Source organism: Oncorhynchus nerka, linkage group LG11, assembly GCF_034236695.1.
Source record: "Oncorhynchus nerka isolate Pitt River linkage group LG11, Oner_Uvic_2.0, whole genome shotgun sequence".
Classification (NCBI taxonomy): Eukaryota; Metazoa; Chordata; class Actinopteri; order Salmoniformes; family Salmonidae; genus Oncorhynchus; species Oncorhynchus nerka.
In genome coordinates, this window is record NC_088406.1 from 44,226,603 (window position 1) to 44,253,460 (window position 26,858).

At 43.1% G+C, this 26,858-nt stretch overlaps 1 protein-coding gene across 1 annotated transcript in view; it reads right to left on the bottom strand.

Moving 5' to 3' along the window:
* Positions 1-26,725, bottom strand: part of LOC115137636 (gap junction delta-2 protein-like) — a 34,605-nt gene extending 7,880 nt beyond the window's left edge. Inside the window, exon 1 of the mRNA XM_029673960.2 lies at positions 25,373-26,725. Within this exon, the coding sequence (XP_029529820.1) occupies positions 25,373-25,443 (71 nt within the window). The 5' untranslated portion in view covers positions 25,444-26,725. The remainder of the gene's footprint in view (positions 1-25,372) is intronic.
* Between the last annotated feature and the right edge of the window lie 133 nt (positions 26,726-26,858).

Sequence of the window (26,858 nt, forward strand, 5' to 3'; positions counted from 1 at the left end):
ATAACCGCCATCGATAAAAGACAGTACTGTGCAGCCGTCTTCATCGACCTTGCCAAGGCCTTCAACTCTGTCAATCACCATATTCTTATCGGCAGACTCAGTAGCCTCGGTTTTTCGGATGACTGCCTTGCCTGGTTCACCAATTACTTTGCAGACAGAGTTCAGTGTGTCAAATCGGAGGGCATGCTGTCCGGTCCTCTGGCAGTCTCTATGGGGGTGCCACGGGGTTCAATTCTCGGGCCGACTCTTTTCTCTGTATATATCAATGATGTTGCTCTTGCTGCGGGCGATTCCCTGATCCACCTCTACGCAGACGACACCATTCTATATACTTTCGGCCCGTCATTGGACACTGTGCTATCTAACCTCCAAACGAGCTTCAATGCCATACAACACTCCTTCCGTGGCCTCCAACTGCTCTTAAACGCTAGTAAAACCAAATGCATGCTTTTCAACCGATCGCTGCCTGCACCCGCATGCCCGACTAGCATCACCACCCTGGATGGTTCCGACCTTGAATATGTGGACATCTATAAGTACCTAGGTGTCTGACTAGACTGCAAACTCTCCTTCCAGACTCATATCAAACATCTCCAATCGAAAATCAAATCAAGAGTCGGCTTTCTATTCCGCAACAAAGCCTCCTTCACTCAAGCCGCCAAGCTTACCCTAGTAAAACTGACTATCCTACCGATCCTCGACTTCGGCGATGTGATCTACAAAATGGCTTCCAACACTCTACTCAGCAAACTGGATGCAGTCTATCACAGTGCCATCCGTTTTGTCACTAAAGCACCTTATACCACCCACCACTGCGACTTGTATGCGCTAGTCGGCTGGCCCTCGCTACATATTCGTCGCCAGACCCACTGGCTCCAGGTCATCTACAAGTCCATGCTAGGTAAAGCTCCGCCTTATCTCAGTTCACTGGTCACGATGGCAACACCCATCCGTAGCACGCGCTCCAGCAGGTGTATCTCATTGATCATCCCTAAAGCCAACACCTCATTCGGCCGCCTTTCGTTCCAGTACCCTGCTGCCTGTGACTGGAACGAATTGCAAAAATCGCTGAAGTTGGAGACTTTTATCTCCCTCACCAACTTCAAACATCAGCTATCTGAGCAGCTAACCGATCGCTGCAGCTGTACATAGTCTATTGGTAAATAGCCCACCCATTTTCACCTACCTCATCCCCATACTGTTTTATTTATTTACTTTTCTGCTCTTTTGCACACCAATATCTCTACCTGTACATGACCATCTGATCATTTATCACTCCAGTGTTAATCTGCAAAATTGTAATTATTCGCCTACCTCCTCATGCCTTTTGCACACATTGTATATAGACTCCCTCCTTTTTTTTCTACTCTGTTATTGACTTGTTAATTGTTTACTCCATGTGTAACTCTGTGTTGTCTGTTCACACTGATATGCTTTATCTTGGCCAGGTCGCAGTTGCAAATGAGAACTTGTTCTCAACTAGCCTACCTGGTTAAATAAAGGTGAAATAAAATAAAATAAAAAAATTTAAAAAATCGTTTTTAAAAAAAATAGTTGCTTCCTGTTTCTGTCTCTTAGACATGGTAGCATTTTTTTTTTTATCTCTGTAGCTTATTATTATTTCCACTAGTAGCTAGCTAACGTTAACAGGTTAGACTACTGCCTTAATCACTAATCTTCTTCCTCACACACAAACTTAAAAAAAATAAAAAAATACAATAATTTAAACCAACAGATTCCTTTTTAATGTTTCGCAATTGGATAATCCCATATAAACACACACATCACTATAGCTATCAAAGATAGTGGGAGTGAACTTCGGGAGAAGCGGGAATGGGGTGGAGGCGGGAACTGCAGCAACGGCTATGAGCTAGTGTCCGGGGCGCCGGTGGTGTAGTAGCCGATCAGGGGTGGCAGCTAATTGCCAAAAGGTCGCCCAAAATTCAATCTTGCCTAATGGGAGGGCCGGCCCTGCATATGTATACAAGTGTATGCAGCTGTTTTTGTACAGTGCAGCGCTACAGTTTCCTTCTGTGAGTGGGCTTCAGAAGTAATCTTTCACTGTCAGTTGAACTCACACACTCTCACTCAAAGCATTCGTCTCATTCAGTTTTCAGACAAACTCAGCAGGCCTTTTAACACTAGAGGACGGCGAGCCTTTTGTGTGCAGCTCTCAAAGAGATCCACACTTCGAATGAACTTCCGTTAAGGTCATAAATCATCATAATTACTCCGAGCAGATTTAACCACCTGCCATTAGTCCTGGAACTCATTAACTGTATAATGAGAACTTTTATGAAGTGATGACGACAATAGAAGAAAGTGGGATTTTCACCTTAGTTGCCAAATAGTTGGATGCGGTTTGGCTGCTGTGGGTGAATTTGTAATCTGCCAATCGGAGCAGCTTTACTGGCCTGCACATGCCACAGCTGTGGTTTCAGAGGTCATATTTAATCTGACCCAAAGTCAGCCGCTATTCACATGTAGGCCTATTTCTCATAATAGACAGAGACTGCAGAGGTAAAAAAAAAAAAAAATGTAAGCCTGGAATAAAGGTAAAGGAAAAAACTGAAATACATGCTCCCAATCCGCCCACCTGTAATCTGGAAGGAATTGCAGTAGAAATGTTAAAAAAGTAATGCTGTTGCCCTTGTAGTGACTCCATGAAGGAGTTTAGGACACAGTATCCACTATAGCAGTTCTATAGCATTGTGCCAGCTAGCGCACTGTATCAGTCAAAGGCTGGGAAAAAGGATTAGGTACAGAGGGAAAACATCAAATTACTGTGGAATTAGTTACAGACGGGGATAAAAAAGGCACCCAAAAATGTAGTGGACAGAGATTTAGATGAATAAAAACAACTGCCAAAGCGGTAAAAAAAAGGGGGATGAGGGAACAAAATCTCATCAGGGAGAATGAATTATATAATGGCTTCCACACGCAAACCCACAACCTTAATCTGCTCCAGGGCCAATGGAGGATTCTTGCATTAGGCCTAGTAGTTTGTTTAATGCCATCAAATAGCTTCAGATGATCCATGCCCACAGCCCCCACCTGCTCCTTCTCCTCTTCCTCCTTCACTAGCTCTCGTTCTGTCTTTTCTCCCTGTCTTTCCATTCCCTGTGCTCCTGCGCCCTACCAACTCCCTCCCTAACCCCCCTCTCTGTCCCTCCCTCCCTCCCCCTCTTTCCCTCCCTATCTCTGCCTGGCATTGCAACAGAATAAGCTCCAAATAGAGACCATTTCTATTTAAAAAATGTAAATTTTGGTGAAGCATTTTTGCTTCCATTGTCGGAAGAATTTGTTAAACGTTAAAACAAAATCTCCTTTGTGAATCTTGTGAAAATGTCCAAAACCGCCTGTGTATGGCTCTGCTGGCCTTGCCCCCCAGCCCCTTGTCATCGTGTCCTCCCCCTCAACAGCCTGCATCTGGTTGTTAAATGAACACCCTGTCTGTGCTTTCATACAATGCCCAGTGACTATGTAAAAACATTATGCCCAGAACCCAAAAAGCTTATTTTAATTTATCATGGTTTCTCTCTCAACAGCTAATGACAAAAGCCAGGTTTATTTGTTTGAAGTACTATTTGAAGTACTATTTGAAGTACTATTTGTATCTACAGTGATCAGTGTGCATCAACATGTGAAATGATAAGTTATTTCTCAGAGGGAAGCGTTGTCACAACCGTCCGCACACAGACAACTGAGCAGCTTGCTAAACAACCAACAGAGATGCCATTTGAAGTGATGCTACTGTATTGTTGTTGTTGTTGTGGAGGAAGATCAGCCCCTTTTATACTGTACGTTCATTAAAGTCGCTCTTCCTTAAGTTTGACTTAAGTTTGACCGATTCTACAGTGTTTCTTTCTGTAACCCCTGGAGATAATATGTTGATCGAGGAAAGGGAGTAAGTCAGGAGGGGGGGTGGGGTTCCCTGGTGCCTTTACCCACAAACCCCCTACATCCCCCCTACCCTCCCTCCCTCCCCTCCCCTCCTTCCTCCGGCAGTTACCATGGCAACAACAGATGGGCAGAACAAGGAATGGTGTGCTTGTGAGCTCTGATTCGAGCTGAGGACCAGCTGTAGTGAAGACTACAGGCAGCTTGACTACCCAGGAAGCTGAGAAGAAACACCAGCAATAACAATGCTACCAAAGCAGGCTGGAACTGTCTGCTGTCATCTATGGATGGAAGCCAGATTAAAAAATCATTCTACACCCAGGAGAGAGAACCTGTTGTATAGACTGTTGCAGACATGGTTGATCTATGATAGACTGTTATTGATAACCACAAACACGATCGATATATATAAACTGGGGGTTCGAGCCCTGAATGCTGATTGGCTGACAGTCGTGCCTAAGAACAGCCCTTAGCCGTGGTATATTGGCCATATACCACACCCCTTCGGGCCTTATTGCTTAAATATAACAGACACTAGAGAAGTCCTTTTCACTAGGTGATGGCTGAAGAAGCCACCCATACACAAGAAGCTGTGATGAGTCAAAGCTGGCTTGTTTGCCCCATGATTTCAATGTTCCCCATGTGATACTGCTGTGTAATCCTCTTAAAGGGCTCCCTCTTTCCCCCGTTGTCTGGGCTTCTGCTGCGGCTTTACCTGGCCTCATCCCTTTAACTCTCTCTATAAAGCATCTCCCTGGTTTCCTCATGCCTGTCTTGTGACAGGCTGCCAAGGTTTATCATCAATAGGACCTGGTTGACTTGACTGCAGGCCATTTGGCACATAGCCCACAGCTACGTCTTGCTTCAGGTAGGGTCAGAATCTTGGCCGTTTAGCTAATACTATGTCGAATCTTCCCAGAGAATCCTGGGCCTATTTCCTCTGCCGCTCACACACGTCCACACACGCGCACACACACGTCCACACACTGGTTGTGCATCAGGACAACAGCTTAATCCCAACATGAGACTCCCGACATGGAGGAGAACTAAAACAATTGAGAGAGAGGGGGAGAGAGAGAGAGAGAGAGAGAGAGAGAGTGGGGGGGGCTGCAACCTTCAATCCAGGTTATTTGACAGCATGTCACACGCAACCATAAATACTGTATATACTGGCACACGCACATACATACTGTATATAAAACATCCCCACCAACACAGACACATACGCAGTGAAGCATACACGCAAAATACATGATGCAAATATATTTAGACAGTAGTGATATAGAGTTCACCCTGAGATGGAGCCTGAAAATCATCCATCCACTTTAGGGAGCACGGGAAGAACACAGGAATGTCAGACAGTATAGACACAATCATCTTTGTAAAGCTTGTGTGTGGATGGCACTCTGTTGGCAGGGGAGCGGAGGCCCTCTGCTCCTTCTGTCACTGACTGGAATGTGACAGAGATGGAGGAGGTCCAGGATAGCCCTCAAGACCGGAACACACTCTCCGTGGCAGAGTCTGTACACAGTGCTCAGTGCTCAGTGTGTGTGTGTGTGTGTGTGTGTGTGTGTGTGTGTGTGTGTGTGTGTGTGTGTGTGTGTGTGTGTGTGTGTGTGAGAGAGAGTGTGAGTGTCACTGGGTGTGGGTTTTGGTGTGGTTTGGTGTGTTTGAGAGAGATATAGAGCCAATACTATATGTGTGTGCTGGTGGAGAGAAGAGAATGATCCTGTCTGTGTTTTTTGTGTGTCTCTCGGTCTAAAGTCAGAGCCATACGGATGTAAATCTCATCCGTAGACCTCTGACATGAGACAGTACCCACTCATCCTCATCCACTTCTCATCAAGTCCTCGCCCCACACTCACAATATCCACAATCTCCTCCTCAGTATCCCAGTGCAGCTGATCAGTACTGAGAGACAGACTGGGGGCCGTGGCACACTGGTGTCCTCTCTCGTTGGATACACACTAGAGTGACTTGAGCTGGTGATTTAATTACACACAGCACAGCAGTGATTAATCCCTATTTACCACTTGAGTAGCTCCAAGTCCACTCGCAGCCTCTCAGCAGTCCTTCACAGCGCCACAGAGACCTCCACTCCACTGTAATCAACTGATAACAGTATAGGTGTGCAATAGGGCTGGCAACACAGCCATCAGAGCCGAGTTTGGGAAGGTCATGAGGTGTGAGTTAGAAAAAGAGCAGCAGTCAGAGATCGGGATGGGAGCACGGCTGTAATCCACATTTAATCTTCTGTTTTGGACAATCCAGGGCCTGCGAGTGTGGCCCCTGCCAAGGCCAAAACCCAAATCACTCTCAGTCACACATGTTGGAAGCATTCTTCACGGACTCCCAGCCACACACACTCCTCTATCGCTCCTAAATGTATTCTAAACATGTGCAGTACCGAGAAGTATTCTAAATCTATTCTAAACATGTGCAGTACTGAGAAGTATTCTAAATCTATTCTAAACATGTGCAGTACTGAGAAGTATTCTAAATCTATTCTAAACATGTGCAGTACTGAGAAGTATTCTAAATATATTCTAAACATGTGCAGTACTGAGAAGTATTCTAAATCTATTCTAAACATGTGCAGTACTGAGAAGTATTCTAGACCTATTCTAAACATGTGCAGTACTGAGAAGTATTCTAAATCTATTCTAAACATGTGCAGTACTGAGAAGTATTCTAAATCTATTCTAAACATGTGCAGTACTGAGAAGTATTCTAAATCTATTCTAAACATGTGCAGTACTGAGAAGTATTCTAAATCTATTCTAAAACATGTGCAGTACTGAGAAGTATTCTAAATCTATTCTAAACATGTGCAGTACAGAGAAGTATTCTAAATCTATTCTAAACATGTGCAGTACTGAGAAGTATTCTAAATCTATTCTAAACATGTGCAGTACTGAGAAGTATTCTAAATCTATTCTAAACATGTGCAGTACTGAGAAGTATTCTAAATCTATTCTAAACATGTGCAGTACTGACGTAACGGTTTTCTAGGTGTGGTGAAGGAGAGTCGGACCAAAACGCAGCGTGTAGATTTCGATCCATGTTTATTCAAACGTAAACACAAAATAACACAAACACTACAAAAACGTAACAAAAACCGAAACAGCCTATACTTGTCAACTAACACAGCGACAGGAACAAAGACACTAAAGACAATCACCCACACCAAACTCAAAGAATATGGCTGCCTAAATATGGTTCCCAATCAGAGATAACGATAAACACCTGCCTCTGATTGAGAACCACTCCAGACAGCCATAGACTTTGCTAGATAACCCCACTAGCTACAATCCCAATGCATACACACCAAAACCCCGAGACAAAACACACCACAATACAAAAACCCCATGCGACACCCTGGCCTGACCCAATACATGAAGAAAAACACAAAATACTTCGACCAGGGCGTGACAACTGAGAAGTATTCTAAATCTATTCAAAACATGTGCAGTACTGAGAAGTATTCTAAATCTATTCTAAACATGTGCAGTACTGAGAAGTATTCTAAATCTATTTTAAACATGTGCAGTTTTTTATTTATTTTTTATTTATTTCACCTTTATTTAACCAGGTAGGCTAGTTGAGAACAAGTTCTCATTTGCAACTGCGACCTGGCCAAGATAAAGCATAGCAGTGTGAACAGACAACACAGAGTTACACATGGAGTAAACAATTAACAAGTCAATAACACAGTAGAAAAAAAAGGGAGTCTATATACATTGTGTGCAAAAGGCATGAGGAGGTAGGCGAATAATTACAATTTTGCAGATTAACACTGGAGTGATAAATGATCAGATGGTCATGTACAGGTAGAGATATTGGTGTGCAAAAGAGCAGACAAGTAAATAAATAAAAACAGTATGGGGATGAGGTAGGTAAAAAATAGGTGGGCTATTTACCGATAGGCTATGTACAGCTGCAGCGATCGGTTAGCTGCTCAGATAGCAGAAGTTTGAAGTTGGTGAGGGAGATAAAAGTCTCCAACTTCAGCGATTTTTGCAATTCGTTCAGTACTGAGAAGTATTCTAAATCTATTCTAAACATGTGCAGTACTGAGAAGCATTCTAAATCTATTTTAAACATGTGCAGTACTGAGAAGTATTCTAAATCTATTCCAAACATGTGCAGTACTGAGAAGCATTCTAAATCTATTTTAAACATGTGCAGTACTGAGAAGTATTCTAAATCTATTCCAAACATGTGCAGTACTGAGAAGTATGCAAGGACCCAGACGTTCTGATTCACAAGACATTTCCCATCACGATTGATGTGTACAGTTAGTGAATCAATGTAAGTAATAACAAATTGTTAGTTGTGCATTTGAGTTTGATAAACATCTACATTTTGGGTGAAGGTTGTGTGTTTACCTGTTTATAGGTTGTAATGTTTGTGTGGGGGGATTATATGTATTTATGTTTGTGTTAGTGTTGCTGTGCAAAACCAATCTCCTCCACCACAGTATTCTCTAGAGCAGGAATTCCCAAACTGGGGTACGCAATGCCGTCGGGACAAAATTGAGAACCACTGGGAACCACTGGTTCTAGAGCAGGGCTTCCCAACCAGGGGTACTAGGACCTTGGCCTATCCACAGTGGGTACTTGAAAAGACTCAGGAGTCCACAGGGTTACTGGTCAAATGCACATGAGGGGGTACTTCAGGGGTACTCAGGGCAGAGCAACAATCAGTTGGTGGTACAATAACCCATAAAGGTTGTGAACCACTGCTCTAAGTAAACTTGGGATGGCCACTGCTCTACAGTGATTGTATCATTTATCAGACTCAGCTTTCACTAAGGTGTGATGCTCCGATCTGTCTCTATTCCCCATCTGAGGCCTAAGGAGATCAGACACATGAAACCACTGCTCTGTCCTAGTGTGTGTGTGTGTGTGTGTGTGTGTGTGTGTGTGTGTGTGTGTGTGTGTGTGTGTGTGTGTGTGTGTGAGAGAGAGAGAGAGAGAGAGAGAGAGAGAGAGAGAGAGAGAGAGAGAGAGGGGGTTGTGCGTGTGCGCACGTGCGCGTGCATGTACAATACACGTCCCAAGTGTTTGTAACACAATTTGCTTGGAAAGAGTGGAGATCAATTCAGTATATTATTGCCAGTCAAATGGCTTCTCTCTGTCTCGCCCTCTCTCTCTCTGTCTCACTCTCTCTCTGTCTCACTCTCTCTCTGCAGCATGGTGAGTTGAATACTTAATGAAAGATAAGTGAATGTGATAGGTGGAGTGTGAAGTCGTTGTCACATTTAGCATGCGGTTATTCATGTTTGGCTGCTAACGATGTGTGGCTTACTCAGTTTTGGCAGTGGAAACATTTGCCTGAGAGTGTGAGAGTAAATATAGCATCCGCACTGCAATTTGCTCACCCTTGTGTTTGTATGTTTGGCCATCTGGCTGTATGTCTGTGTGTGTGTTGGGGTATGAACTTGTGAGTCAGACGAGGATCTGTATCACAAGTGTCTGTTTATGTTTGTCTATTTGTGTTAGAGGGAGCATGGCGCATGTCGCTTATTGGTCTGTGTAAGGTGTTTCACTGGTGTGTGCGTGCGTGATTAAGTATATATTTGTGTGTGTTTGTGTTTGTGTGTGTGTTTGTGTGTGTGTTTGAGTGAGCTGTCTGGCTCTCTCATCCGCTCCTATCACTTATACTCAACCAAACACAGTAGCTGCTGCTGCCAGCCCTGAGGGACAATGTTGGACACAGTGGACAAACACAGATACACACACACACACACACACACACACACACACACACACACACACACACACACACACACACACACACACACACACACACCAATGCCATATCTCCCCATGCCCTTATCATGCCTATAGCCCAAACATTGCAGCAGAATGATAGGATGCAGGTTCTGTTCAGTGAGCGAGAGAGAGAGAGAGAGAGAGAGAGGGGAGTCCAGCACCATAAGTCACTGTAGAAAAGCATTGAGAGAGGTGGTATAAGACAATGTGTCAGAGATGTATGGGATAGATATGATCTGCACCAGGTGCAAAACAATACCCACAGGCACTTGATCCGTCTAACTCTCACAGTTAGAGCGAGAGCGCTGGTGCCTTTGTACAGTCTGTGGATCTCATTATGAGTCTCTGGAAGCTTAGAACAAAGGGAAAAGGCTCCTAACAAACTGATACAACCTTCCATATGCGTCTTGCTACATCAGATAATGAAAGCTCAATGTTCTGTTGTTGTTGAGCCCAATGCTGGTGTGAGGCCTATACGACGAGGCCTTTACTTAATCTTTGACAAACCATGGTATGGCTCTTTGAGAAGGCTGAATCTATGGCTCCATGACTGTTTGAGGTGTTGACATGGGTTAAGATTGTAAGATAATAATTGAGTGGTCTAAGAGTGGTCTGGGACACTGTGTCTATTCTAGTCTTTCTCTTTGAGTTTTACGCTCATTTAAGGTCAGTCTTACGGTCATTTAAGGTCAGTCTTACGGTCATTTATAAACCCCTGTTAGTCATAAGTGCTGACTCATGGACTGAACCCTCGTTAACAGCCCAACCTCTCAACGGCCAGATTCACTGACCTCTCCTCTCTCGGCCTGAATAATCTTTCTTAACCCTCTTTTTCCACTCTTTTTCTCCATCCCTCTTTCACTTTCTCTCTTTCTTTCTCCTCTCTCTCTCTCTCTTTCTCTCTCTCTCCTCTCTCTCTCTCTCTCTCTCCTCTCTCTCTCTTAATATTCCTAATGGTCTGTTGATTGTTTACCCAGCTGTTTGGGACAGTAAAAAGTAGAGTGCTGCAGCTACAACCTCTTCTCATCTATTTGTTGGTAAATATATACATCTACTGTACAATTAGCTTCGGTTAGCGAAGATGGAGGAGACTGAAACGAAAACATATTCTTAAAGTACTCTACTTTCTCTTTCAAAATATCATTCGGTGAATCATGAGTGACTCCATCATTTGTAAAAAGTTTCAATACAACATATTTGGTAGCATTTCTATGCTGAAGATTGAAAAAAAATGGTGCATTTTTTCTCATATTCCATCCAGTTTGCTTTATTTTTATAATATATTACACTGGATCTTCCTTGAATAAGTTTCTCCATTTCTTTTTGTTTTTCCTCTAACTTATTATGTGTCTCTATGGTACAGTTTTTATTGCTATCTAACTGTAACTTTCCTTTGTTAATATGGACTCTTTTGACCTAAATTGCGTTTGTTTTATAGATGAGTACTGGATTGCATGACTTCTGAAGGCACATTTAAAAGTGTCCCGTACAATATGGGGATCTTCTGTATCTGTGTTATGTCAGAAATACCATTTCCAATATCCTCACCTACATGGAAATTCCGTAAGAATCACATTTATTTCTAAAGCCATTTTTTCATCAGCCGATGTCACAAAGTGCTATACAGAAACCCAGCCTAAAATCCCAAACAGCGAGCAATGCAGATGTAGAAGCACGTAACCATGTAAGAGTAAAACCATATTAAAATCTCCCACCATAATAAGAGAGTATAGTGTTGCTTGTAGAGTTTATATATTTTTAAGTATATTTTCAAAGAAGCTTGGATCATCATTATTTGGACCGTATATATTAATGCGCCAAATCTGTTTATGGTCCAATAACATATTTAAAATCATCCATCTGCCTTGAGGATCTGTTTGGACAATTTGCACATTTGGATCAAATGTTAATTAATATCATTACCCCTTTTGAATTTCTTTGCCCGTGGGAGAAATATATTTCACCCCCCCCAGTTCTTTTTCCACAAACTTAATCTACAATTTTTGAATGAGTTTTCTGTAAACAATAGACATTAGATTCCTTTTCTTTTAACCAGGTAAATACTGATCGTCTTTTTGTAACGTCTGCTTCCAACTCACTCTCAAAAACCTAGATCCCCTGAACGCAGCTCACTCTCCAGATCCTAATCACCTGAATTCTGATCACCTGTTCACACACCTGTATGTCATTATCACACACTATTTAGTTCAGTTCTTTGCACCCCATCACTGTGAGGTATTGTTTGTTTTGTGACACACTTGTATTTGGAGTGCTGGTTTGCTTGTAATTTAATCCTCCTGTGTATGATAGTTTTGCCTGCCTCACTAATGATGCCTATTCCCTGCCTGTACCTTAGCCTGTTGGATTTCCTGTTTTCAACCTCTTGCCTGATCTCCCGGACGACATTACTAGCCTTTTCCCTGCCTGTACTGTTGCCTTTTTGGACCTCCTGTGTATGACCTTCTGCCTGCCTCCTCCTGTGGTCCTTTACAACTAAACACCGGCTGCGCCAGGCGCTGAAACCAGCTCACTGTCTCCCATCGTGTTCATTACTTTTCTTATCTGCTAAGCCATTACAATTATAACTGGCTATACTTATTTCACCAATTACCATAATGAGACACAAGTTTCAATTCTATTTATCATCATATCTTTGTAAACTCACCATTAAAAAGTAACATGATGATTGAGTGTCTATATAGCTGTGCCATGATATTTGCATTGCTACTAAGTAAACCTCCAATTGGTCCCCACTATTCCACCTGCTAAAACCCCTCATCCCGAGTTGGGTTGTCATCCCAATGCCCAACAGACCACCCCCAACCCCCCAGATCCCATGGCTCCGGAGAGACCGTGACCCATCCTTCGAAAAGAGCACACAGTGCCACCCACAGAACAGAAGCAGATCAACCGCCAAATGCATTTCCATCACCCTCACTCAAACAATTATTGTGATTCATCCTATATTGTCCCTAACATCTTTTACTCCCTCGCAACAGTTGTGGGACACACACACACACACACACACACACACACACACACACACACACACACACACACACACACACACACACACACACACACACACACACACACACACACACACACACACACACACACACACACACACACACACACACTCAACCCCTTTCCCCCACAACAACCATAGACTCAGATTCTCAACAGTTGCACCACACCAGAGCCCAATTCAAGAAAGGTCTTGATTTACGAATGCATATACAGTCGCAGCTGTACGCGAAGTCCTGCAAAACTGAGCCAAAAAAAAGGCAGAAATGGGGAGATCTGATGAACCATTGTCACGTCCTAGATGATGGAGGTCAGATATACCCCCTTCACCTGAAACACTCACAACATGGTACCCCGTTGTTACCATATTCCCAAACATCTCCATGCAGTCAGACCTTTGATTTTGTGCCTGGGTGGGGGCACCCCACCGGACAGGTACAAGGTCGTCAGGGTTCTCTTTAGCATCTTTGACAATTTCCTTTGATATTATGGTCTCCCATCAGGGGGCTCTGGCTTTGCAGGACCAACCTGCCAGACTGGCTCAGAATCATGAGGGGACGCATTGACCGCATTTAGGTTGCATACAGGCCGCTTACATCAGGCCCATAAAACAAATAGGAACTTCTCCTTAGTATCTGGGTCATTCAGGTGGGTGTCTAGGGTATAGGGTTGTGGACCATTCCCTCAATATAGGACCATAAATAAATAAATTAACATTTATTTTAAAAATGTAGCTCCACATGATAGGACAATAAATAAATTAGATGTATAATTTATTTTAAAATGCAGTTCCACCATGATAAGACAATACAAAAAAAGATGTATAATTCATTATGAAATGTATATCCCTCATCTGCACAAAATTGAAAGCTCTCTCACAACTCCTGCTCACAGACATTGGTTCTGGGATATGCAACCATTTCTTTTCCCAGTCACTTAACGCCACACTTTACCCAAACACCAAAAAACACACCACACCATCCATCTCAATACATCCACACATACCCACATACCGCGCCTTCTGTCTGCTGTGTTTTTATCTCCACCCTGTTGAATTAGTGCTTTTGTCTTCCAATTAGTTATATTTGAAGATAGATAGAAAAGCTAAACTCAGCAAAAAAAGAAACGTCCTCTCACTGTCAACTGCGTTTATTTTCAGCAAACTTAACATGTGTAAATATTTGTATGAACATAAGAAGATAGCCATGGAGAATAGCCATGGAGTAGTCTTTGTGTCTCTGAACGATTGATTATCAATATACAGTTTGCAGAGCTAAGCGTTTCCCTTTCAATCTACTTTCCTTGAAAATTGGACACAGAACTTTGCGCCGTTCTGCAATTTCCTTCGGGAACTGATCATTCATGCCTATTTTCGTGCCAGCAAGTCATTTAACCAGGCTTTTAACCATTATTTTATCTTCAAATAAAGCAAATTAGGCAACGATTTGCCGTTCATACCTCTGCTCGAAGTGGTGTACATGTTCCAGTTGGATTTTGTCAATAGCTTCGTGTGGGATCTGAAGCGCTGTAAGGAGGAACTCTCTAACTACACATTCAGGAACTTCTCCTTCTTTCTCTTGGATACCTCTAAGTACCAAATGATCTCTCATGGATCTAGTCTGTATGTCAAGTAAGGCTTCTCTCAGAACAATGTTCTCCTTTTAAAGTTCATTAACTTCGGTTGCAATCTTATCGACTGTCCCTTTTAGCTTGTTTGTGTCTTTCTCCAATGTCGCAGTTTTTTCGTCACTCATCCCGAGGCCTTCAACTCTTTTATATCCTTACTGACTAGTTCAAGTATACCCAGTTCGTCATTTATTGATATTAACAGATCGGTTTCGAGCTTTACCATTCCCGGTGGTGAAAAGATTAAATTGTCTGTGTCTGTAGAAGAGTCACGTTTCTGTCTTGAGATAGGTTCCCCTGTCTTACTCTCCGTCATGTTGAGATAGGTTCCCCTGTCTTACTCTCCATCATGTTGAGATAGGTTCCCCTGTCTTACTCTCCGTCATGTTGAGATAGGTTCCCCTGTCTTACTCTCCGTCATGTTTGGGTGTTGCTTGTTTTGCTAATATTTGTCAATACATTTCTCTAGTCTTGAGATTTGTTTTGTGTTGTTATCCAGATTGAAGGTTATTACCCACCAAATTGTGAAGTGCTAATATTTAGTCTAACTTACCGATATTGAATATTGCTTTTTTATCTTGAGGTGATCTACATTGATGTGTTCAGTCCGCCATCTTGCTCCTGTCACTACTCATTAAGTGTCTGGCTCAACCTCTTCTAATCTTAGTGACCGTGTTGTGGTGTTTCACCAGGACATCTGGATACAGCCAGTCAGACAGACCCCCATTGAGAGAAAAACACTCAGAATGTAACACTTGTGTATAGGAGATCTTACACCTTTTCACCGTGACATGGTTTATCCAAACACACATCCATACACTCATACACATAAGACAAGGGTTTATCTGTATGACTTTAACAGTGATTACAGGAAGATTAGCATTAAAGGATTGTAAGGTCGGGAATAACAGAAAGAAAAGATGAAACGTGTGAGAGGAGGATTGGGTTTTGGGAGGAAGGAGTGAAAAGAGAGATCGGTGGGATTGGCACGCTGGAGAAGTTGGCTCTGCACGGGTGAATCCCGGATTCAACTGTACAGGGCAGATGGCATGGTGGCGGTGGGCTTATGGTATGGGCAGGCATAAGCTACGGACAATGAACACAATCAGATTTAATATTGCAGATAGATTTTAGCTTCCATCAATGTAATTGTCTGCATCATTTCCAATCCCATATATATTTTTTTGTAAGTATGTACATATACATACAGTACTAGTCAAAAGTTTGGACACACCTACTCATTCAAGGGTTTTTCTTTATTTTACTGTGTTCTCCATTGTAGAATAATAGTGAAGACATCAAAACTATGAAATAACACATATGGAATTATGTAGTAACCAAAAAAGTGTTAAACACATTTTAGATTCTTCAAAGCAGCCACCCTTTGCCTTGATGACAGCTTTGCACCATCTTGGAATTCTCTCAACTAGCTTCATGAGGAATGCCTTTCCAACAGTCTTGAACGAGTTCCCACATATGCTGAGCACTTGTTGGCTGCTTTTCCTTCACTCTGCGGTACGACTCATCCCAAACCCTCACAATTGGGTTGAGGTGTGAGGTGTGTTTTGGGTCATTGTCCTGTTGAAAAACAAATGATAGTCCCAAGCGCAATCCATATCCAATGGCATATCGCTGCAGAATTCTGTGGGAGCCATGCTGGTTAAGTGTGTCTTGAATTCTAAATAAATCACCAACAGTGTCACCAGCAAAGCACCAGCACACTTCCTCCTCCATGCTTCACGGTGGGAAACACACATGCAGAGATCATCTGTTCACCTACTTTGCGTCTCACAAAGACACAGTGGTTGGAATCACAAATCTCAAATTTGGACTAATCGTGTTTCTTGGCCCAAGCAAGTCTCTTCTTCTTATTGGTGTCCTTTAGTAGTGGTTTCTTTGCAGCAATTCAACCATGAAGGCCTGATTCACGCAGCCTCCTCTTTACAGTTGATGTTGAGAGGTGTCTGCTACTTGAACTCTGTGAATCATTTATTTGGGCTGCCATCTGAGGTGCAGTTAACTCTAGTGAACTTATCCTCTGCAGTAGAGGTAACTATGGGTCTTCCTTTCCTGTGGCGGTTCTCATGAGAGCCAGTTTCACCATAGCGCTTGATGGTTTTTGCGACTGCACTTGAAGAAACTTTCAAAGTTCTTGACATATTCAGAATTGACTGACCTTCATGTCTTAAAGTAATGATGGACTGTCATTTCTCTTTGCTTATTTGAGCTATTCTTGCCACAATATGGACTTGGTCTTTTACCAAATAGGGCTATCTTCTGTATGCCACCCCTACCTTGTCACAACACAACTGATTGGCTCAAACGCATTAAGAAGGAAAGAAATTCCACATATGAACTTTTAACAAGGCACACCTGTTAATTGAAATGCATTCTAGGTGACTACTTCATGAAGCTGGTTGAGATAATGCCAAGAGTTTGTAAAAATGTCATCAATGCAAATGGTGGCTACTATGAAAAATCTCAGATATGTTTAGATTTTTTTAACACGTTTTTTTTGGGTTACTACATGATTCCATGTGTTATTTCATAGTTTTGATGTCTTCACTATTATTCTACAATGTAGAAAGAAAAATCCTGGAATGAGTAGGTGTGTCCAAACTTTTGACCTGTACTGTATATATATATTTTGCATATATATATTTTCCTTTATTATGTTCCCCTAACCCTACCACTCCTCCCCTAATTGGACCAAACTAATGGACAACAACACTTTTGCTTCCCAAGTGCCGCAGTGGTCTAAGGCACTGCATCTCAGCGCTTGAGGCATCCCTACAGACACCCTGGTTCAAATCTAGGCTGTATCACAACCAGCCGTGATTGGGAGTCCCATAGGGTGGCGCATAATTGGCCCAGCGTTATCCGGATTTGGCCGGGGTAGGCCGTCATTGTAAATAAGAATTGGTTTTGAACTGACTTGCCTAGTTAAATAAAGTTTACATTTATACATACTATATACATTTTACAATAGTTCTCTTTTTTGAGTTTTTAGTCTCATCCTTCAGCTACCCTAAACCCCTCCCATCTATCTCTGAACACCATCCAGTTTAGATTTTTATTTACCATATATTTTTCAACTGTGCTGTGATGTTTCACAAACGTTCTGAACCTTTCCAATTGCATTTTATCTATGGCTATTTGAGTGCCCATAGATACCGTGACGAGATCCTGAGGCCCATAATCGTGCCATTCATCCCCCGCCATCACCACATGTTTCAGCATGATATTGCACGGCCCCATGTCGCAAGGATCTGTACACAATTCCTGGAAGCTGACAATGTCCCAGTTCTTCCCTAGCCTGTATACCCACCAGACATGTCACCCATTGAGCATGTGTGGGATGCTCTGGATCAATGTGTAAGACAGCATGTTCCAGTTCCCACCAAATCCAGCAACTTTACACGGCCATTGAAGAGGAGTGGGACAACATTCTACAGGCCCCAATCAACAGCCTGATCAACTCTATGCAAAGGAGATGTGTCGCGCTGCATGAGGCAAATGGTGGTCACACCAGATACTGACTGGTTTTCTGATCTGTGACCAATTGATGCATATCTGTATTCCCAGTCATGTGAAATCCATAGATTAGGGCCTAGTGAATTTATTTCCATTGACTGATTTCCTCATATGAACTGTAACTCAATAAAACTTTTGAAATTGTTACATGTTGCGTTTATATTTTTGTTCAGTGTAGTTTTTGGTAAAAACATTTTTAAAGACTGTAAAATCACCAGGAATTCAGCAAAACAATAATAATTTAGGAAGTCTGTTCCCAATTATTCCTACAAATAAAATAAAAAGAGGTATGTGATCGTGTCTCAATGTAAGAGATATAACGATTGTTATTTTCAAATACAATCTCGTTTTGGGCTTAGGTGTTGTCAATTTAAAGTGGAAAACTTTTTCTAATTATTTTCCAGCCCTACGACCATTCCCTCCGATCTAGTTGCCTACCCCTGATGTAAGGGGAAGAAGAGACTGCAAACACTCTAGGGGCCAATGTATCTGAAATGAGGACGGTAATAAATAGACCTGTGGGGGACTCCGCAAGGTATGGGCCCTCTAATACACACACACACACACACACACACACCGATGTGCTCTCTCAGTACTCTCCCCCCTAAATAGCCATTACCTCACAGCTCCCTGACTCCAATACTCTCACCGGAGCTGAACACAGACCTGTGGAAGCCCTCACACTGATTCAACTGAACGATCAGTGGTTAAAAGAAGTCGGAGCTACATGGAGCCATGCTCCAGCAAAGGGAAAATCATATTTTTATCCAAAATAACATGTCCATCCAACTCTAAACAATCACTTTATCCAACTCTAAACAATCACTTTATCCAACTCTAAACAATCACTTTATCCAACTCTAAACAATCACTTTATCCAACTCAAAAAAGTATGTTTATCCAACTCAAAAAATGATGTTTATCCAACTCAAATGACTGCACTGAAATGTGTTTAGATGACCTGTACTTTAGTATAAGCTATGTGTTTGTGTGTTTATACACTGATTCATGTCTACTATACACTGTAGATGTGTTTGTGTGTTTATACACTGATTCATGTCTACTATACACTGTAGATGTGTTTGTGTGTTTATACACTGATTCATGTCTACTATACACTGTAGATGTGTTTGTGTGTTTATACACTGATTCATGTCTACTATACACTGTAGATGTGTTTGTGTGTTTATACACTGATTCATGTCTACTATACACTGTAGATGTGTTTGTGTGTTTATACACTGATTCATGTCTACTATACACTGTAGATGTGTTTGTGCATGTTTGGAGCACAGGGGGTCTAGTCCTCTTCCCCTTTCTCATCGGTGACACAGATGCATATTGATTTCAGAGAGCCTGCTGAGAAACCATGCTGACTGACAGTACAGGAAGAGAACATGGTACACACACACACACACACACACACACACACAAACACACACACACACACACACACACACACACACACACACACACACACACACACACACACACAACAAAGACCCCCAATCTTTTGCTCACACACATATGCTGCCCTTCTAACCCAAAGCTGCCCACGCAGCAAAAGCACACAAACAGTGTGTACTATATTATGCTATGTCTAATACCCAATGACATTGCCCTGAGGCAAAACACAGAGAATGCCATGCCATTGAGGCTAGCTCCTCTACCAATAGTAAGTATGGTAGACCCTGTTTCTGGAAGCCATAGTTTGGTCTGGTTGTTTTAGCGCTACTATGATTAATAAGTAACTACAACAAATCCATCAGGTAAGAATATCATACTGATTGGTGTCCAACCACATTGTTTCCACCAGGTTTAACCTGAGAGGAGCATGGGTTCCTCGCATGGGTTCCTCGCATGGGTTCCATTGCATGGGTTCCCCGCATGTTCCATTTCCTACTCCTTTATCCAAGTCTAACGCAACTCAAAATAATAAGTTCATCAAATTGTATCTAATAATAATTTGATCTAACTCAAAACAATATGTTTTACCAACTCCTACTCCCCTTGTCAGTTGCTGTCTACAATGTTTTCCACCAACTGTACAAAGTGTTCATCAGTCATGAAGCTGGGTTATAGCCAAGACATTATGATCTCTGCCTGTTTTGAGGATCTTCCTTCCAACAATGGGTATCAGTGTGGAGATCAGAGGTTGGTTGTGGCCAGTGTTCAGTCATGCTCTCTCCCTCTCCAGCCTGCATATCAATGGAAGGAAGCCACTATCTGATCTCAGCCAGGAATTGTATTTATAATAATATGATAAATCATATGCACACACACACACACACACACACACACACACACACACACACACACACACACACACACACACACACACACACACACACACACACACACACACACACACACACACACACACACACACACACTGCATTGGGAAAGGAGTGTGGCATCTCTCCTGCAAATGTACACAAACACATCTGCGTGTGTTAATACTAATGCGATTAATGTGATTTGTGTTGAAAAGCAGCCAGTTTGTTTTCGTGTCGTCCCGAGGGAATGCACAGTGGCATCACCAGGGGGAATAAGGGAGCCATGATGCTTCCTTCATTATTTCCTCGCATCTTCAGACAGTGACCAATGAAGAGCCCCAAACCACAGTAGAAGGATCAATCAGAGACTTGTGCTCAGGGGGATTCCCAGTTTCCACAATGTTTCTAAACAGCGATGATACCAAGGTCAGATGTCATGTCATGGAGAGCCATCGCTCTTTATGGCGGCTGAACAATAGTGAATATTAGAAAAAAGGGTTCCAAAGGGTTCTTAAGTTTTCCCTATAGGAGAACCCTTTCTGGTTCTAGGTCGAACCCTTTTGGGTTTCAAGTAGAACTCTTTGGAAAGGGCTCTACATGGAACCCAAAAAGGTTCTACCTGGAACCAAAAGGGTACGTCCTAGAACCAAAAAGGGTTCTTCAAAGGGTTCTCCTATGGGGACAGGTGATGAACTCTTTTAGGTTCTAGATAGCAATTTTCTTCTAAGAGTGTAGCAATGGATGAAAAGCAAACATGACCAAATGAGTCGGCTACGGAACAGTACAGACAATTGCTTTAACTCTAACTCCAATAAGCCCTCTTGCTGAAGTTCCTATTACCATCTTACGCTTTAATACAATTGTCAGAGAGAGAGAGAGAGAGAGAGAGAGAGAGAGAGAGAGAGAGAGAGAGAGAGGGAGAGAGAGAGAGACCGTACACTGGTTATGTAACCATATACAGTGCCTTGCGAAAGTATTCGGCCCCCTTGAACTTTGCGACCTTTTGCCACATTTCAGGCTTCAAACATAAAGATATAAAACTGTATTTTTTTGTGATGAATCAACAACAAGTGGGACACAATCATGAAGTGGAACGACATTTATTGGATATTTCAAACTTTTTTAACAAATCAAAAACTGAAAAATTGGGCGTGCAAAATTATTCAGGCCCTTTACTTTCAGTGCAGCAAACTCTCTCCAGAAGTTCAGTGAGGATCTCTGAATGATCCAATGTTGACCTAAATGACTAATGATGATAAATACAATCCACCTGTGTGTAATCAAGTCTCCGTATAAATGCACCTGCACTGTGATAGTCTCAGAGGTCCGTTAAAAGCGCAGAGAGCATCATGAAGAACAAGGAACACACCAGGCAGGTCTGAGATACTGTTGTGAAGAAGTTTAAAGCCGGATTTGGATACAAAAAGATTTCCCAAGCTTTAAACATCCCAAGGAACACTGTGCAAGCGATAATATTGAAATGGAAGGAGTATCAGACCACTGCAAATCTACCAAGACCTGGCCGTCCCTCTAAACTTTCAGCTCATACAAGGAGAAGACTGATCAGAGATGCAGCCAAGAGGCCCATGATCACTCTGGATGAACTGCAGAGATCTACAGCTGAGGTGGGACACTCTGTCCATAGGACAACAATCAGTCGTATATTGCACAAATATGGCCTTTATGGCAGAGTGGCAAGAAGAAAGCCATTTCTTAAAGATATCCATAAAAAGTGTTGTTTAAAGTTTGCCACAAGCCACCTGGGAGACACACCAAACATGTGGAAGAAGGTGCTCTGGTCAGATGAAACCAAAATGGAACTTTTTGGCAACGATGCAAAACGTTATGTTTAGCGTAAAAGCAACACAGCTCATCACCCTGAACACACCATCCCCACTGTCAAACATGGTGGTGGCAGCATCATGGTTTGGGCCTGCTTTTCTTCAGCAGGGACAGGGAAGATGGTTAAAATTGATGGGAAGATGGATGGAGCCAAATACAGGACCATTCTGGAAGAAAACCTGATGGAGTCTGCAAAAGACCTGAGACTGGGATGGAGATTTGTCTTCCAACAAGACAATGATCCAAAACATAAAGCAAAATCTACAATGGAATGGTTCAAAAATAAACATATCCAGGTGTTAGAATGACCAAGTCAAAGTCCAGACCTGAATCCAATCGAGAATCTGTGGAAAGAACTGAAAACTGCTGTTCACAAATGCTCTCCATCCAACCTCACTGAGCTCGAGCTGTTTTGCAAGGAGGAATGGGAAAAAATTTCAGTCTCTCGATGTGCAAAACTGATAGAGACATACCCCAAGCGACTTACAGCTGTAATCGCAGCAAAAGGTGGCGCTACAAAGTATTAACTTAAGGGGGCTGAATAATTTTGCACGCCCAATTTTTCAGTTTTTGATTTGTTAAAAAAGTTTGAAATATCCAATAAATGTCGTTCCACTTCATGATTGTGTCCCACTTGTTTTTGATTCTTCACAAAAAAATACAGTTTTATATCTTTATGTTTGAAGCCTGAAATGTGGCAAAAGGTCGCAAAGTTCAAGGTGGCCGAATACTTTCGCAAGGCACTGTAAATATAACTACTAGAACAGACACTAGAATGGGGAAATCAGAACAATTACTTGAAAAGGGGATTACCTTTCTAGTAATTGTATTTCTATGACTGTAACTGGCCTCTGCAGACTAAAGCAATGGCGCCTGCCTCTGTCTGTTAGAGTGTGAATAACACTTTGCTCTCACTCCTTCTAGCGTGGGTGACTAATTCAGATGATCAGTGTGGATCATGAATGAGTAGGGGAGGCGTGATCATTCATAGCACTGCTACCAGATACAGGCTGACTGGTCTGTTTCCTAATGGAAGCACACATCTGGGGAAGCCAGGGGTCAGGCAGCCAGGGGTCAGGCACTACACATATTACACTCTAATTCTATAGTGCTAGTCCTGGAGGAACATTCATATAGACATAGCGATAGACACTGATTATGATAGTGTTATGTATGGGTTATGAATGTGTTATGAAGTCCTTATGTAGGTACCCTTCAAACAATGTGTCACCCTATAATGAATGTGCTGAATAGCTGATAATGTAATTTATACACTCAAAGTATCTAATATTGTATGACAAATTATGGACCACCAGCTTTTGGGCCCAGTACTGTATTATGAAGTAGACTACAGTAGATACTCTCTCTCTCTCTCTCTCTCTCGCTCACTCTCTCTCTCTCTCTCTCTCTCTCGCTCTGTCTCGGTCTCTGTCTCTGTCTCTCTCTCTTTCTCTGTCTCTCTCTCTCTCTCTCTCCCTCTCTCTCTCTCTCTCTCTCTCTCTCGTTTCACTTTTAAGCCTCCACTACATTAGGACAACCAATGACCTAAGACCCTCACAATTAATTTGTGATATAATTCAGAACACATATGTAATATAATGATATACTAACTCCCAATCTAGATATGAATGAGATGTGTCTTTACTCAGTAACAACATGTACATCCCAAAATGACACCCTATTCCCTTTATAGTATCCTACTTATGACTATGGTCCATAGGGCTCGGTTCAAAAGTAGTACACCGAATGCACAAAACATTAGGAACACCTGCTCTTTCCATGACATAGACTGGCCAGCTGAATCCAGGTGAAAGCTATGATCCCTTATTGATGTCCACTTCAAACAGTTTAGATGAGGGGGAGGAGACAGGTTAAAGTAGGCTTTTTAAGGTTTGAGACATGGATTGTGCATGTGTTCCATTCAGAGGGTGAATGGGGCAAGACAAAAGACGTAAGTGCCTTTGAATGAGGTTTGTGTCAAGAACTGCAATGCTACTGGGTTTTTCACGCTCAACATTTTTCCGTGTGTATCTAGAATGGTCCACCACCCAAAGGACATCCAGCCAACTTGACACAACTGTGGGATGCAATGGAGTCAACAATGGACCAGCATCCCTGTGGAACACTTTCGACACCTTGTAGAAACCCTGCCCTGATGAATTGAGGCTGTTCCGAGGGCAAAAGGGGAAGGTGCAACTCAATATTAGGGAGATGTGGATAGGCAAGCCAAATGAGAACACTTTCTACTGCAGTCTTGGAGCATTCATTTATCTTTATGCAGATGTCAGGGAGGACCAATGACCACACTGCCCATAATGAGGACACAACCAACCCTACAGCCTTCTGTAGTGACTTCACAGAGGACTAGACACCATAGCAGAGGACTAGACACCATTTCCTGTTGCATGCAGCTCTGTGAAAACAAGCTCTCTGACGACTACCACACATAGAACATCACACTCTATCAAAGAGTAAGAGAAAGTGTGAGAGAGAAAGGAGCGAGAGAGATTGTGTGTGTGTGTGTGTGTGTGTGTGTGTGTGTGTGTGTGTGTGTGTGTGTGTGTGTGTGTGTGTGTGTGTGTGTGTGTGTGTGTACCATGTTCTCTTCCTGTACTGTCAGTCAGCATGGTTTCTCAGCAGGCTCTCTGAAATCAATATGCATCATGGACTGGACGAAAGTCAAACGAGGTCTCTGCATCCTCGTGCTGTTCTAAACTCTGACAGCTGAAGCCCCTCTGACCAATGGCATCTCTCATCCCCCTCGTTCTCCCCCCTCCATTCCCACCCTCCCATCATCATCCCATCACTTTGTCGACAGGATTTAAACAAAGCCTCTCAGCTTCTGATCAGCCACTTTGGACAGGAAGCCACAGACTCAATCAGACCATATTTGCAACACATAGAGATGACACGCAGAGGGGAAGCTCCATTGAGAGCCTCAAACTGACCATACAGAAGAGAATATCCTCGCAATAAGCCCCTTATCCAATACCTAGCATCATCCCCATCATAACCAATAGCGGATAGTGCCCTTTCCGGCCAACACCAGAGACATTGACTATCAATCTGCCCATTTAAAATGGTAATGTAATGTTTTATTTTATTTTATTTTAATTTTAATGTCATAACCATTGTGTTTGCGATTGAGCCTTCGGAATGGAAACCTTTTGAATGTCATGTAATTTAACCTCTAGATCAGGCAAATTAAAATCTGGACTTTGAAGCCAGTTCTACGCTGATTTTCATTCTTTCCCACTAACCAGGGACTGATAATGACCTGGGACACCAGGTGCGCGCAATGAATTATCAGGTAGAACAGAATCGGCAGTACTCTGGACCTGCAGGCTCAGATTTGAATACCTCTGCTCTAGATATCAGTATGCTGCTTACCTTCCGATCATGGTGGAATGCTGCTGGACAGCAGCCTCCAGAAGGCGCTCCAGGATGGTCCATTCCCCCATGATGGCCGTGGTTACTCCTCTGGGTACAGGAACCCCGCTGTTGGCCCTCACTCTGGGCTTTGAGGTGCCCTAGGCCCACGTGCGTCTACCCACCGGAGGGGAAGAGAGAGCGCTGCTGCTGGGTGGGACTGGGGGCCGAGGGCGTCCTCTATTACAGCTCACTGGGCCCCCATAGCTGCCTGATGGACATCCCTGGACCCCTGCTGCGCTGACCTGAGATGACTGGACCGGTGCTTCTCTGTATGCCGCTGTGCAGACACACACATACAAACTCTGTATCTGGTGGCAGAGTTGGTGTCCCTGTTTTCACTTGTTCTGTCCTCACGTGGGCTCTCTCTTTGTGAACCTGCCCTCTAGGTGTACCTGGCCTCTCTACCTATCTCTGTCTCCAGCTGCCCTGCTTCTTTCACACAGACAAACACACACACACAGCTGCCCCTGCTCGCTACCACAACACACGTAGACACACTCTCTCCCCAGCTGTCGTAATCCCTCAGCCACTGTGCTATGTCTGATAAAACACCACCCAATACAATGAAACCAAACTCACACACTCTAAATGCCCTGCCATGCACTGAGACTTACAGTGTGCAGGAACAGTGATCCATCGCACCCAGTCTCACAAGCACACTCCTTCACGCTCACACACTCGCACTCGGTCCTCAACAGTCAAAGATCAGCGTCTGTCTTCTCTCTCCACTCCTCCCTCATCCTCCTCTTCCCTCCCTCCACTCTGTCTCTCCTCCGTCCTGTCTCTCTCGCCTTCCCTGTGGCTAGTCTTGTGCTTCTCTGCCTCTCTCCCTCTCCCTCTCTCCTCTCTCCTCGTTGTGTTCACACCGTCAGCGGTGGAGTAGTGTAGCTCTCTCTCTCTCGTTTACTCTCTCGCTCTCCCCCTCTCACTATGGCAGAGAGCGAGAGTGAATTTCTGCTTTGCTGGTGCTCATAAGGAAAGCTCCTCACTGGTTTCTCTCAGCGTGCTAGAGGAATGATAGCTCTTCTTCTTCTCCCTCCCTCTGCTGCTTCTCTGCCTTCATCTAGTTTCCCCTCACAGTTTGACACTGTCTCCACCTTCTCCACCTGCCCACTCCCTCTCTCTTACTCTCTCTCGCTCACTCTCTCTCTCGCTCACTCTCTCTCTCTCACTCCCTTTCTCTTTCTCTCCCTCTCTTACTCTCTCTCGCTCACTCTCTCTCTCTCTCACTCCCTTTCTCTTTCTCTCTCTCTCTCTCTCACTCTCTCTCTTTCTCTTACTCTCTCGCTCTTTGCCTGCAGGCACCCGGCTCGTGCGTGTGTCCAGAAGATTAGAGAGAGGAATCATCACTCTGCTCATCCCTCCATCCTTCGCTCTGTTTATCCCCTCCTCTCTCTCATCTCTCAGTGTTCCACTCCAATTACAACACAACCGACACACAAAG